This window comes from Chenopodium quinoa, unplaced genomic scaffold (genome assembly GCF_001683475.1).
Source record: "Chenopodium quinoa cultivar QQ74 unplaced genomic scaffold, ASM168347v1, whole genome shotgun sequence".
Classification (NCBI taxonomy): Eukaryota; Viridiplantae; Streptophyta; class Magnoliopsida; order Caryophyllales; family Amaranthaceae; genus Chenopodium; species Chenopodium quinoa.
In genome coordinates this window covers 3,020,029-3,034,547 of record NW_018745003.1, presented here as the reverse complement: position 1 = coordinate 3,034,547, position 14,519 = coordinate 3,020,029, and the positions used below count along the sequence as shown (strand labels likewise).

The 14,519-nt window shown below is 35.6% G+C and overlaps 3 protein-coding genes across 4 annotated transcripts; 2 read left to right on the top strand and 1 right to left on the bottom strand.

Moving 5' to 3' along the window:
* Positions 1-955: 955 nt before the first annotated feature.
* On the bottom strand, positions 956-2,648 carry LOC110707910. The gene is made up of 3 exons (XM_021885991.1): positions 1,802-2,648; positions 1,550-1,698; positions 956-1,448 (listed from the first exon to the last, which is right to left on the bottom strand). Exons 1-3 carry the CDS (start codon positions 1,922-1,924, stop codon positions 1,406-1,408), a joined length of 315 nt encoding a protein of 104 aa, XP_021741683.1. The 5' UTR covers positions 1,925-2,648; the 3' UTR covers positions 956-1,405.
* A 94-nt stretch (positions 2,649-2,742) lies between these two features.
* LOC110707906 (IAA-alanine resistance protein 1-like) lies at positions 2,743-9,380 on the top strand. 2 transcript variants are annotated; one of them, XM_021885987.1, is made up of 11 exons: positions 2,743-3,290; positions 3,494-3,577; positions 4,022-4,071; positions 4,626-4,677; positions 5,369-5,476; positions 6,457-6,704; positions 7,053-7,187; positions 7,317-7,424; positions 8,506-8,611; positions 8,701-8,745; positions 8,835-9,028. In XM_021885987.1, the coding sequence occupies exons 1-11, from the start codon at positions 2,966-2,968 to the stop codon at positions 8,885-8,887; spliced, it is 1,314 nt and encodes a 437-aa protein (XP_021741679.1). In that variant the 5' UTR covers positions 2,743-2,965; the 3' UTR covers positions 8,888-9,028. The 2 variants fall into 2 exon arrangements, with proteins under 2 accessions (XP_021741679.1, XP_021741678.1); XM_021885986.1 differs by having other exon boundaries at positions 2,745-3,290; positions 8,506-8,607; positions 8,835-9,380.
* Positions 9,381-10,027: 647 nt separating this feature from the next.
* Positions 10,028-11,407, top strand: LOC110708136 (F-box protein CPR30-like). Its single transcript, XM_021886242.1, has one exon. The coding sequence runs from the start codon at positions 10,028-10,030 to the stop codon at positions 11,405-11,407; it is 1,380 nt and encodes a 459-aa protein (XP_021741934.1).
* Positions 11,408-14,519: the final 3,112 nt, after the last annotated feature.

Here is a 14,519-nt window from a genome sequence, read left to right as displayed (position 1 = left end):
AAAAAAAAAAATAACGAAGAAATACTATAAACGAAAATTAAAAAATCTGGGAAAAAAAGGGCGAAAAATCCAAATTTTCTGGAAAAAGGGGACATCCGCCTGAAAAATCCGGATGTCCCCAAAACATCCGGATTTTTTAGGCGGATGTTCTGGGGACATCCGGATTTTTCAGGCGGATGTCCCCTTTTTCCAGAAAATCTGGGTTTTTTCCACAGACTTTTTTTTTCGTTTTGATTACCTATTCGCCGGAAAATCCACCGCCACCACGACCACCATACGTCACCCTTATCCGCCTCCGGTCAGCCATTGCAAGTCGATTGTGGTTGTTTTCGGTTTTGGTTTTTTTTTTTTTTGGAGAAAATTAAATATACGGATTCACTTTTTGTTCCAGATTTTACTATAAATTTTCAAAATCTAGTTTTTTAAATAAATGGATTTTAGAGACAAATTTCAGAATTAAGATGTGGGTTTTTTTCGGTTTTTTTTTTTTTTTTTTTCTTATGAATTTTCAAATTCTGATTTCCAAAAAAAATTCTGATTTTTTTTGGGAGAGATTACAGATTTTAGAGAGAGAAAATTCAAGTGTGAAATGTGTAGTTCGGGAGTCTCGTGGCTATTTATAACCAAGGGGCAATTTAGGAATTTCAAGGCAAAAATGCGAGCGACGCTCGGTAAAATGGGAGCGACGAATAACAACACCCTTAATTAGTGGCCTTCATATAAATATATGTGTTTTGTCGCTTCATTACCAATAATTTCTATTCACTACTATTATGTAATTACGTGTTTTTTTGTCATATATTAGCTAAATACAACAAAACTAGCTAAGTTCTATAATAGAAAGAAACACAAATGAATGATATATATGTAATACTAGCTAGATATATGATGAGCAGGATCGATGAACATGCTGATGAGGGATTTTTTGAATGACGCACCAATTCAAGCTCTTGGCTAAAAATCTAAAATGGACTAGAGAATGTAAATGTTATTGAGTTTGGTACCATCCTTTATTTGTACCAATTCAGTTACACAAACCTGTTTGAATTTATAGTTGAATTATTAACTGAATTAGCCTTTTCTACTATACAAAGTAGTTCTATTTAGTTCAATTGATACAAGACTAATTAATAATAGCTAGTCACTCGTTTATCTTTAACTCTTTGAGAAATATAACATAATATGTTCTCATTCACAAACAAAACAGAATGAAATTACAGTACAAATTAAATTAGGCCGATATTATTAGACTTCAATCAGCTAAGCTAGTTAAACTTATAGGAAACCACGGTCATGCTTAGATTCATCTTGACACGACAACAATGGAGTATATTCCATCCAACGCACTATGCAGCTAGCTTGAATGGATTGCAGAAGTTGGAGCAAGATACACCATTGGAGGAGCTCAATAGTATCCTTTACCAATACAGTTGAGACATCGTTGAATGCTGAAATACAATAAAAGCAACCTTATATGTGAATATTGGAAGTTTGTGAATTTTGAGCTTTGAAAAACCGATCAAATACTGAAGGAATGAACAAGACTAACCAATGACCATCACAAGTCGGGCATTGACAAGGGTTGATATGAATAGGATCATACAAAGGAGACCATTGTATGGTAGCATTCCCTTTGCAAAGTTTGCAAATGTAGAACCCTTTTCCTTTACATCCTAGACATGGTTTCGCCTCGCTTTTCTGCAACAAATAAGACCAATTTGCAAAAGTGTTAAAACTGTTAGATATCTAACAGTTAGAACGCGGGATTATATCCTTACAATTAGAAGATCAAAGAGGATACCCTTTTAGCTTCGGTTGCGAAATGGATGACTTTGATGGTGGTGGAAGTGGCGAGAGAGAGGGCGAGCATCCCTCCAGCAACAGTAGCTCCAACTTTTATTAGCGTTCCAACTGTAACTTCCATGTTTGATTTGCTTTCACTTAGGCCTTTTATCAAACACTTGGTGTGCTTTGGCAACTGCCCTCTAAATTTCGTTTCTTTAGATTAAAACAACATAAAGATTCATACGAGAATGGATATGATATGAGATTCTAAGAATTACGGACAATTTTTTGCAGAATTTGCCCTTAGAGTAGTGTCAGAGTACGTAAATTGAAGGAAATTGGAACCTTTGGAAAAAGAGGTTTTTTTTTTTTGGCAAGGTATTACTTCATCAAATTATCAAATTGTAAAAATGGGCTTTCATTTGAACAGAGCATTTAAATGCCTTATTTGCTGGGATCTTCACATTTTTGGGCCTATACCTATCTACATACGGAGTACAACATACACCATTTATTTTTCTTAAGCGTTAACCTTTGACGGGCATAAATAAAATAATACTATGAACTATGGAGTACTTCATTCATTATGAGTTGAAAATTTATTTTCTTTTTTTCTTTTTGTTTTGAAAAATGAATTGAAATAAATTTGATAAACTTGTTCATTAACTTTTCTAATAACTATCTAAACATTAAGTTATCTTGTTAAAAAATAACTACTACAGGTTACTAGATCGGAACCTCTTACATGTAAATTTGGTAATAATATGGATTGGATCCTTAAAACTAACCGAATCTCAAAATGAACCAAACAACTCTTCTTCCCAAAATAACCCAAACCAAAATCACTAAAATAAAAAATCAAGCAAGCTTGGTAGAGTTGGTGGGAACTCATGATTTTAAAATCACGAGTTTGAGCTCACTAACTCTATTTACTTGAGATTTCTTGGAGTTGAGCTAGCTTTATTTTCTTGAAAAAATCTCTAAAATCATCAACCTGAATGACCCGATTTCCACCTTAATTACAATCCAATCTAAATGACTCGATTTCTACCTTAATACAACCCGATCTAAATGATCCGATTTCCACTACTCATCAAAGTGTTGAGTGTTGACCCCACACTTGCTCAATCCTCCATTCTTTCTCTCTCAACCCCATTGTCTCCTTCCTTAAACCCCGAAAATGGCGGTCCAAAGGAGTAAAACCATCTTGCTATTACTCCTCTTAGTCACCCTCTTAGATCTATGCATTGGGCACCAATCCCCTGCTTCTCACCATGGCTGCTCCCATGGTCACCACCATCATCATGACCATGAAAACTCCCATCATCATCATCATCATAATCATGATGAGATTGATCAATCAGTTGATAAGAGGAAGTTACTTCCAGAAGAGCTTGCTGAGGAAGAAGATCTTAAATTGTACGGTTTTGCATCAGACAATCATCACCATCATCATCACCATGAAGATCACCTTGATGGGTCCCACTCGCAACTCTCCGGCATTCGTAATTTCTTCCCTAATTTACCCTTTTTTCTGAATTCAATAGAGTTTCGATCTTGGTATTAAAATGCCTTAATTTCTGTTGCAAGAATCTAATTGGGTATGTTTGGAAATTGGGGGTTCTTATGTTCTGCATTGGATTTTTTGAGTAATTAATTTGAGTAGGAATTTTATTTTTAGTAATGGAGTGTTGTTTTTTGGAATCAGGACTTTGGATTAATGCAATGGGGTGTTCGCTTTTGGTGAGTTTGGCTTCTTTGATCTGCTTGACCATTGTTCCGATTTTATGTGGTGAGTTTACTCCTCATTTTCTTTTGTTATTGGGTGCAATGTGCATATATAGCTGCAAAGAACAATGACGTAGACGAGATTCGATTCTTGGTCTTGGGTATTACCCGAAGACTTTACCAATTAAACTAGCTGCCACCCACTTACGTGCAATGTGTTTGAGTGTGTGTTTGGGATAATAGTAATTGATTTGATTTTGAAATTGGGTCCGAAGAACTTCAGCTGTGATTCAGTGCTATGTTAAACAGATGACATTGCATTCTTGGATTAATCCCGAAATATGTAGTCTGTGCCTAGATTGTTAGTGATTTTTACAACTTTAAAATAAGAGGTTTACCCATTTGATAATTTGATTAGGGTTTAAGTTTGAAGAGTGCCAAATGCTACAATTAAATTACTTCTTGATGCATGTTCGAATGAAAAGCTGAAACCTTCTTTTGATTGCAGCACATGGTAAACCATCCAAGGCGGTTGTTGATGCATTGGCGATATTTGGGGTCAGGTTTCTTTAAGCTGTATGAGTTTTTATTTATTTATTTATTTTATCCCCTTTGTGCTTCATTGGTGTGAAAAATTGTACTACGTATTAACATTGTTAATATTATCTCAATGGAAATATGAGACTGAGGATATTGGAATTATGTTATTGGAACATTTGGAAGGCATTCTGAAACTTAACACTTCTTTATTTATATGTAATTATAAACTTGTTAATGTGGTTTTCCTAATCACTGTGAATTATTGAGGAATCTATGTTATGGATCAAATGATATTGTATTAGTTTGTTGTAAAAACTGTCTATGCTAAAGAAAAGGGAAAGCAGATATTGGTCCTGTAAACTGCCTAATATCTTTGTTGTGGTCAGTAACTTCTAATTTTTTTCTACTTCAAAATTGTTGATATTAATTTCATTTTGGGGGAGGGTTGCAGTAAATTCTCATAGATGTATGTTCTATATATGTAAAGGAAGTTTCATATTCATGGAGTATTTCTGGCATCACTGGTTTCCTGTTGGCATCACGGTGTTTTCATATGTTTTTTGTGTCCGCAGGCTGGAGCTATGTTGGGCGATGCCTTTTTGCATCAATTACCTCATGCTTTCAGTAAGAATACATTTACCCTACCTTATCTTTGCACTCATCAATTTATTTCTGAAGTCAAATTCTGCTTATCCTCAATCTTGTATGGTTTTGACATTATACATTTATACTACCCTTTGTGAGCACATATTTTATACAATATATAGACCCTTGCTCTGCTTTGCTCATTGCTTGGATACGTGAAGACAGAAAATGGGAAGAGGAGGGCACCTTTTAAACCTTCCAATCTTGAGAGAATTTAACTTATCTGAGAGTTCAAAACTTATGGATGATTAGAGCCTTTATCTGAAATTTTAAAATACTTCATCAGTTTATTGTTCGAATAACCCAGATGATATTTTCAGCGGATACCTGTTATCTAGTCAAATCAGTGTTACAGATCCACAGTAAAGCACAGTTGACATCCTGTGCTACATCTAAATGATTACATTATCCTAAACATTAGTTGAAGTGGAATCCATAACCATTCTTCTAGGTGAAGGAAGCAATGTAGATGGAGGGAGGAAGATAGGTAGGGTTTCTAGTTTGATTTGTGCAGGACATTTGATGATAGGGCAGTTGATGCTTAACATTCAGAAGCTGGGTCTTTACCAGAATTTATCAATTGTGTGAAAGTTTATTCTGTTAGTACATTGTCAATCTGTAGTTGAGTGGGCATGTTGTATTATATCTAAGGTGTATGGCATCTATACAGGTGGTGGCCACTCTCATTCACATGATGATCATGCTCATTTTGAAGAATCACATTCACATTCTCATGCTCATTCTTTGAAAGATCTCTCCATTGGAATCTCAGTCCTATGTAAGTGTGGTTAGCTTTTTTTTTTTTTCCACATTGGTTCTTCATCAAGGCCTTCATGTTACCACTTTCGAGCTTCACATTTTCACAAGGCTTATGTATTCTTGTGAACTTTGCTGATTGTTAATGATTCAGATAGCATGTATTCTGTGAATGAAAGTACATCTTTTTTCTTATTCCAGACATATTTCCCCCTTGAAGATTTCTGCCAAACTTACTGTGTTTTTTTTTTTATTTTTTACAAGTATGAGTGAGATGTATTAGTATCATTTTTTTCCGTACATGAGCCTATGAGTGAGCTCTTCCACTTTGCTTCTTGTGTCATTTGTTATATGCTTCATGCTTAGGATGTAATGGATTGGCGAGTTGCTTTGTCACACCTTACAATATTTAATATTCCTGATGGTGATAGCATGCATCTTATGACTGAAGTTGCAGAAAGTTTTTTCAATAGATTTCAAAAATCTACTTTTTAATGTATGTTTGACATTTTGAATCTTGTCAATACCTTGTCATGGTGAATGTGAATGATTGATACCAATTTGTGTGTTGGCATTGATGTTTCTGATTAAGCAGATTCGATTCTAATACAGCTGTTTTTGAAAAAAATGAAATAAAATAATTTACACAATTTTCTTTTATCTATTTTATCAACTGGAATTTAACCACTGAGGATAACTTGATTGTTTCTGTATCTGCACATTGTCCCTTTGATTTACTTTTCTAAACAGAGTTATGACATATACTTTGGTTCTGTTCATAACACTTCTTGTATCTTTGCTGCGTAGGCTGTGCACTATATACCCTTATCTAAAACTTACATAGGAGTTATGGTTGCTATATTGGTTTGCATTTTGGTTGATCATAATTTTCATGAGGTTTCTATAAATTTAGGCTCGTTAATTTGTCTAACATTCAATTGTGCTCTTGCAGTCAAATGTTAGAATATTCCAATTTTCTTATTCTGCTATGTGTTGCTGCAGCTGGCATTGTGGTTTTCCTGATTGTGGAGAAGATTGTTAGGTATGTTGAAGAAATTTCTGGGGGTCATTCAGGGACTCATGCTCACCATCATCATCGCCATAATAAAAGCAGTAAAAAAGTTAAGGATGATGATGATATTGATGAGAAATCGTCAGAAAAGCCATCTAAAGAGAAAATGTTGAATGGAGCCGCTGATGCTACTTCAAAGTCAAAGCAAGGTTCCGGGTCCCGAACGGAACTAAAAAAGGTGAGTTCAAAAGACTAGTGCCTTTACTTTTTCAATTGAACGATTCTTTTTTTATAGTCTACCGGTTAGCATAACATCATTGGCAACATTTGCTTGCACATAATGCCTTTTGTAATCAATGTCCTGGAAAATGGGCATATCTGCATATGTTGTTTGTCTATCGCCACTTGATAAATTTTGAACCAGGTTTCCTCAATTGTGATTATAAAACCAATAGGTTTATGTTGTGAGGTTATATAGTACTTTCACTGCTCTGATCCTCTGAAAATTGATCATGTAATTAATATAGTTTTAAACTAATTTTTCTTATATCTTTTAAAATCCATTGTGACTTCATTTGGTGTACAGAGAAATAAAAATGCCAACACCAATGATGACAAATCGGATATAGATGCTGCTGACAGGAAAGTGGGTGAAGCAAAGCCTACAAAACAACCATCAAACCTGGTCTTTGGTTATCTTAATCTCTTCTCTGATGCTGTGGTGAGTATGTATCATGTAGTGGTTTTGCATTTTGATTGGTGGTAGACTTGCCATCAAGATTGAAGATGGTAACTGTTCTGGTAAAAAAAGAACTGTCTCTGACGTGATATAATGTTTAAATTGTTGCAGCATAATTTCACTGATGGCATGGCTCTAGGAAGTGCATTCTTACTTTACGGATCTGTTGGTGGATGGTCTAGAACTATTTTCTTGCTTGCCCATGAAATCCCTCAAGAGGTATTTCGTTATGAATAATGATTCTATTTGCATATTCTTAATGCTGACAAATTGTTCTCTCCACTATTGCTCTTTTTTAACTTTAAGTGTACAGCTTTGCATTTTTGTGACACATTTTTTTTGTAAATGACAGTGCTTAGTACAAAAACCAAGTCCTTAGCAGTATTTCAGGCTATCAGTGTGTATTGAGATCTTAATCTTAAGTTTCACATGAATTATGTCGAAGAATAAACCACTGCTTTTGCTCTTCATGTTTGTTTTTACTTAAAAAAATATAATTCTGTGCTCTATTTTAAAAATGTGTTGGGATTTGTAATTTTTTACTGATTGATCATATTTAAATCCTTGTGGCAAGTTCTAGAACAATATTTTCACATATATAATACTTAAATAAAAGATAAATGGGTATGCTTGGCTTTGTTGAAGAACAATGTTTCCACAACATGATAGTATACATAAATATTCCTGATTTTGTTGGTGCCTTGATGGTGATTGTGCATAGTTACTGTAGAACCATCTAGATCTATAATTTGTTATGTACGACTACTGTATATTATATTTCACTGAGGATGGAGAAGATGTTTTAGCTGTTAATTAGACTGAAGTAAATGAGGAACTATTAGTTGATCTCTAGAATTGGAGTAAAAAGTTTAATATCGAAAGTCTGATTTTCCCAAAATAAGCTAGGAAATTGCAGAATACCCTATATTCCAAGTATCATAAAAAAAAAATAAAAAAATGCCCTAGTAATAAAAAGTCCAATCCTTGCGAGTACTAATCGCTTGACTTACATAGGCCAATAATTCTTTTTGGTGGCCTCAACTCTTAAGTTTATCAGCATACATACTGAATTTTCAGAAACTTATCAGCACCCACGTCGATTATTTTGATATACTTTTGTGATTGGCCTTGCTATGCTCTGTGTTCTGACTTCATTTCAGATGATACAAATTTCCTTCTTTCCCCTGATTTATAGTGTGCTATTGCTGTTTTAACATTTATTATTAACAAAAAAAAAATTCTGCCTGAGCAGCATTAAAGCTAAAAGATACTAGATTAACAGCTTGTTTTGGTTATGCAGGTTGGTGATTTTGGAATCTTGGTACGATCAGGTTTCAGTGTGTCAAAGGCCCTGTTATTCAACTTCCTATCAGCACTCGTAGCGCTAGCAGGAACAGCACTGGCAAGTACTCTCACAGTCTCACTTAACTAAAACATTCCTTTTCATTTTCTTTTCAAGTTACTCATCAAAGAAAAACATTGCCAATATTTGTAGGCTTTGCTTCTCGGCCAGGATCCAGGACAGTCATCTCTCATCGAGGTAAATCATTTGGTCATTCTCAGTTCTGGAATTCCAACAATCTCGCTGAAATTTTCCTCATTTATATATTCATTTTGTACCATTTGCAGGGGTTCACAGCTGGTGGATTCATCTATATCTCGGTTGCTGGGGTCCTAGCTGAGATGAACAACAACGGGAGCCCCGGACTAAAAAGTAGTGTAAGCCAATTGATCTCACTCATTTTGGGAATGGCTGTTGCTCTTTGGATATCTCTGGTAGAATGAAAATCCTTGGGAAAAGAATTTCCCCCTGTCCAGAAATCGCGAAAACTAAAATGGCATTATTTTTGGTTGTTTCTTTATGAATTTTGGAAGATTGTAGTTTAGTGACCCAATAGAAGATTGGCATAGATGTGTTTCAAGAAGCTGCTAATACATCTTTTGCCTATACTTAGGATTAGAAAAAAAATCATATTGAGCCATTAAGGGATCTCCATGCAATCATCAAACGGCGATGATGGTTGTTAACTGCAGATAAATTAAATGATAAGAAGTTGGTTGTATTTGTTTGTATTCTTTGTATGTAGTTTGCGGGCTAATTCATGGGTTGAGTGTACATTATGTTTGGTTTTAGTTTTGCAACATGAATGTCATTTAGTATGATTGACAGTTTAACACTTGAGTATAAAATTGAGGAATCTTTCGTAATTTATTGTTTAAAAAATACTGGGGTGTATCATTAGTATCTTTAATTATCTTTTAACTTAAAATAAAAGGTTGAAATATAGAGAGTATATATTGAAACGAACATAAAAGATTCCATGTGGTAAAAAAAAATGGAATTTGTGATTACTGTAGAAGCAATATAATGCAATTATAAAGAACGGAAGAAGTATAAGGTAGTATCTACTAGTACATATAAGACTTAATTGAGTATGAGCTAAATTTTTTTATGTGGAAATATGTGTGGAATCCGCAAGGTTAGGGTAAAGGAATCGTATAAGCTTCTATATTATTGAGAAAATAATCAATATTCTAGTCAATCTCGTCAATATAATAAACAATCCTAAAACCTTACAATAATATCTCATAAGATAATAAAGTACCATATATTTTATATTATTCACTAAATTATATCCTAATTCCTAAAATATATCGCAATGCATATGATTTCACAAATCTTATTAATACCTCTAACAATACCTCCATTCATAAACCATACCTAGAATCCCATGGAATTCCTGGCATTCACAAACTTTATTTCTTCTGTGAAATAAAGAGAAAACTACCATTCATCATATTCTTGTTCTTTGTTTGAAAGTATGGCATATTACAGAGACATTCCTGTGGAAGTAACCACAGAAATTTTGTCGCGAATGCCTGTAAAATCTCTCCATCGATTAAAATGTGTATGCAAGTCATGGAAAAACCTCGTCGAAAGCCATGATTTCTTCAAACATCATCTTAGTCGATCCCTTAATATCAACTCCACTAATTGTTCCCTCATCTTAACAACTAGCCACCGTATCCTCCCCGTTAATGGCATCCCTACTGTCGTCCCTTCCCTCAACCGCGCTTACCTTGACTGTAACAACACCGACAACCTCACCATCAACAAACTAGTTTTGCCTACCTCGTTTCAACTGTCACCCGAAAGAATTGGTAGAGGCAACTATGGTCTCCCTTGTGAACGTCTCCCCAAAAAGGTGATCTTTGGGAGGATTGATATCGCCGGCTCTTGCCATGGGTTGGTCTTGATCGTATGTGGGATGCACCACATTGCCATCTGCAACCCGTCTGTTAACAAGCAAGGACAATCCAGCTTCAAGATCTTACCTACCATAAAGTTTAATTCCTCTAAACACGACACTCATGATTCAACCTACGCTCTAAACTACAATGATCAACCTCACCCAAGAGATGTAAAAAGAACATTTAGTTTCAGGATTTTCGGATTTGGTTATGATAGTTACAGTCACTGTTACAAGATTGTATACTTTACACCAGGAAATGCTCTTGTTTACATTTTGTCGAAAGATAACCATTTGTGGAGGATGATTGATTTGCCTGAGTTGGAGCTTGCAAGTGAATTTGAACAGGACATCAATGATTATAAGCTATATATCCAGGCACATAACCATGGTGTCGTGGTAAACAACCACGTACACTGGAATATCACCGAGTATGATCCACAAATTTTCGAGTACTCAAAGGAAACAATACTTACCTTCGATCTTCACAACGAAGTATGGAGTACAATGCCAGTGCCAGAGCCAGAGGAATTATATCAGGGGTACTTTATGCAAGGCTTTATAGTAAAACCCTACATCGTAGAGCTTGGAGTGTTAAACGGATGTTTATGCCTCTTGATGTCTCGAGGCATTAGCTCTACACATCTCGGGTTATGGATCATGAAGGAGCACGGAGTGGAGGAGTCATGGACAAAGGTGTGCAATGTACCTAACGGAAGTGGAATACCTATAGCTTATCGCGCAGAAACACAGGAGTATCTGTTGCCAGGAACTCAGTATGGTTTAGGTTGGTATAATCCGAAATCAAAGAGGATAAACAAGGTTGGATTTCATGGTTGTGGGTTTACAGGAGAGCATTACTATTCTACTAGAGTAAAGACATGTATTGAAAGTTTTGCTACACCGCGCATGGAACTCACAGAAACAAGCGAGATCTATCGATTAGTATAAGTATAATTCTCATTTGTTAACCATTTATTGTTTAGAGTAATTGCTGCTAGTATAAGATTTTTCTTAGTTTTAAGTTGAGCACTTCTCTAGGAAAAGGCTCAAGCTTTTTTCTTTTTTCTTTTTTTTTTAATCAAGCTTAATTAGTTTTTGTTTTCCTTGGATCGAGTTTGAAATGAATGGAATAATGACGTGAGTAATCAATAGATTGATATATAACGCGAAGTATGAATAAATCTCTTTGTCTCATAATATATGAACTAGCAGCTCTCCATCACTTTTAAATTTTTATGCTTTGACAAATTTTTTTAGACGTTGAGATGGATTTAACAATAAGGCGCCGTGTGACTGGGGTTACTTATTCCGAGGTAATCTTTGCCTGACCGAGTAACCTCTAAATGAGGATCACACTAGTATTTTTTTTTTTAAAGTATGAAGAATATTATCATTAGAGAAAATAACATAACTTTTACAACCAAAATCATAACTATTTTGCATATCGGGCATAGCTCACACTCCACCGCTTCAAACTTGACACGAGCAAAAAAAAAATGGGACAAACTCTCACAAATGGAGAGAACAAAACAAAGCAAAACCAATCAAAAACACAAAAAAGAAAATTAAATCAAAGAAAAAGGATCGGAAATAGTCTAATTTCCGAAGAAATTAGACTATTTCCGACCTAAACGACCAAGAAAATTAAAACCCTAAAAAGAGAGGAGAGAGAAGAGAGGGAGAGCTTTTATGAGGATCACACTAGTATCAATATAATTTAATTTCAAAAAAAATATTCGTACACATCTACAATTTTTAAAAGAAACATTAAATATTTAAAGGCAATAAGGTATTTGATGTTCTACTATTAATTTTACCAAGCAAAGCTAAATGGAGTTGCTGTTTGAACTCCACCAACTACATTTGCTTGGGAGTAGGAGGATTCTCTTACCTCCCCCTCTACTCTCAAGTGTTGACATGGTGTGGTCAGAGTTCCATAGAAATTGCGATCTTTTTTAGACTTTAGTATCTTTGTGATTTGTGATTATAATTATACCTTTAATTTTTATAAAGATAATAATTATATATAATCTTATTTTTAAAAAAAATTTGGTAGAAAGGAATGATTGATTAAGTGAATAAGAATAGGTGTGTGTTAAATTAGAGGTTTTGGGAAAATATTGAGTTGTGTTTCATTGATTATCATCAAGGCTTTTATAATACAATCAAGGAGTCCTAACCAAAGATAGATTAGGAAATTAGGAAAAGATAAAGATTGAAGATTCTATCTACCATAAATATATGTAAATATATCCTAATACTCCCCCTCAAGTTGGAGCATGACCATCGTAAATGCCCAACTTGGATACAAGATTATCAAACTGTGTTTTGCCAAGAGCTTTTGTGAAGACATCTGCTAGTTGAGAGGTAGTAGAGACATGATGAGGAGCAATTAGACCTTCGGTGATCGCATCTCGAACAAAATGACAATCAACCTCTATATGTTTTGTGCGTTCATGTAAGACGGGATTCTTTGCAATATGCAAGGCCGATTGATTGTCACAAAAGAGATTAATCGCCTGAGGTTGTTGAATGCCCATACTCAAGAGAAGAGCTTTTAGCCACTTTAATTCACAAGTGATCGCAGACATAGCTCGATATTCTGCTTCTGCAGAAGATTTTGAAACCGTATCTTGTTTCTTTGTTTTCCAAGAAATCGGTGACTTCCCAAGAAACACTAGCCAACCTGTTAGAGAACGTCTAGTTAGAGAGCAGGCTGCCCAATCTGAGTCACACCAACCCTCTAAAGTAAGATCACTGTCTGATCGAAGCAAGATTCCTTGCCCCGGAGTCCCTTTCAGATAACGAACTACCCGTATAGCCGCATCCCAATGCTCCATTCGTGGAGCTTGCATAAACTGTGACAGAGTATGAACCGAATAAGCCAAATCTGGACGAGTTACAGATAGATAGATTAAACGACCAAAAAGTCTGCGATACTTCTCAGGATCCGATAACAAATCCCCGGTTGCAAGTGCAAGACCATGATTTTGTTCCATTGGAAACCCACTCGGTTTCGCCCCGAGCAAGCCAGTCTCTGAAATAATATCCAACGTGTATTTTCGTTGACACAAGAATAGTCCCAGTGAACTACGAGCAACCTCAATCCCTAGAAAATATTTTAGTGGTCCAAGATCTTTCATTTTGAAACAATCACTAAGATAAGCCTTGAATGAGTTCAGAGCAGCGGAAGAATTCCCAGAAATTATTAGATCATTCACATAGACTAAGACATTGATCTGTATCTTGCCATTAGTATAAGTAAATAATGAGTAATCAGAAAAAGATTGCAAGAAGCCATACTTTTTCAAGGCCGAGACTAGCTTTGCGAACCAACAACGTGGTGCTTGTTTAAGGCCATACAATGACTTGCGTAGTCTGCATACTAAGGAAGGGTCCGAGCCTTGGAAACCGGGAGGAAGCTTCATGTATACTTCTTCGTTGAGGTCACCGTGTAAAAATGCGTTGTGAACATCCATTTGATGTAGTTCCCAATTTTTGGAGGCCGCAATGGCCAGAAAAGCACGTACTGTAGTCATCTTGGCAACTGGAGCAAAAGTTTCATCATAATCAATGCCGGCTTGTTGATGATTGCCATATACTACTAATCTGGATTTGAGTCGTTCCACCTCTCCATTAGCTAAGTAATTGGTCTTATAGACCCATTGACTTCCAAGAGCCCGTTTTCCGAGTGGGAGCCGTTCTAAAGTCCATGTGCCATTATCTCCCAAAGCTCGAATTTCTTCTTGCATTGATTTGCGCCAACTATCATGTTGCATTGCTTCTTTAAATGACTTTGGATCTTTCCCTGTCAAGATTGCTGCAATAAACTTTTGATAACTCACAGAAAAATTGTCACAATGTATATAATGAGCCAAAGGGTAAGGAGTACCTGAGGAGTGATTGGAAGAGGAGAGGGGATCATTAGCAATAATCGTATGTGTCACAAAGTCACGGTGCCTGACATTGGGAATCTTTTGTCTATGGCCACGACCCAAAGGAGTTTCTGAATTGGAAGGCTGAGTTGTATGAGTATTGGGTGGTGAAGTGGACTGGTTGG

What these genes read in the sequence shown, in the direction of transcription:
- LOC110707910 (XM_021885991.1), bottom strand. Translation starts at nt 1,924, where the DNA reads ATGGAAGTTACAGTTGGAACGCTAATAAAAGTTGGAGCTACTGTTGCT. An exon ending in TCGCAACCGAAGCTAAAAGG is followed by an intron (nt 1,699 to 1,801) that starts GTATCCTCTTTG and finishes TATTTGTTGCAG; the next exon opens with AAAAGCGAGGCGAAACCATG. An exon ending in CCGACTTGTGATGGTCATTG is followed by an intron (nt 1,449 to 1,549) that starts GTTAGTCTTGTT and finishes ATTGTATTTCAG; the next exon opens with CATTCAACGATGTCTCAACT.
- LOC110707906 (XM_021885986.1), top strand. Translation starts at nt 2,966, where the DNA reads ATGGCGGTCCAAAGGAGTAAAACCATCTTGCTATTACTCCTCTTAGTC. An exon ending in ATGCATTGGCGATATTTGGG is followed by an intron (nt 4,072 to 4,625) that starts GTCAGGTTTCTT and finishes TTGTGTCCGCAG; the next exon opens with GCTGGAGCTATGTTGGGCGA. An exon ending in GACAGTCATCTCTCATCGAG is followed by an intron (nt 8,746 to 8,834) that starts GTAAATCATTTG and finishes TACCATTTGCAG; the next exon opens with GGGTTCACAGCTGGTGGATT.
- LOC110708136 (XM_021886242.1), top strand. Translation starts at nt 10,028, where the DNA reads ATGGCATATTACAGAGACATTCCTGTGGAAGTAACCACAGAAATTTTG.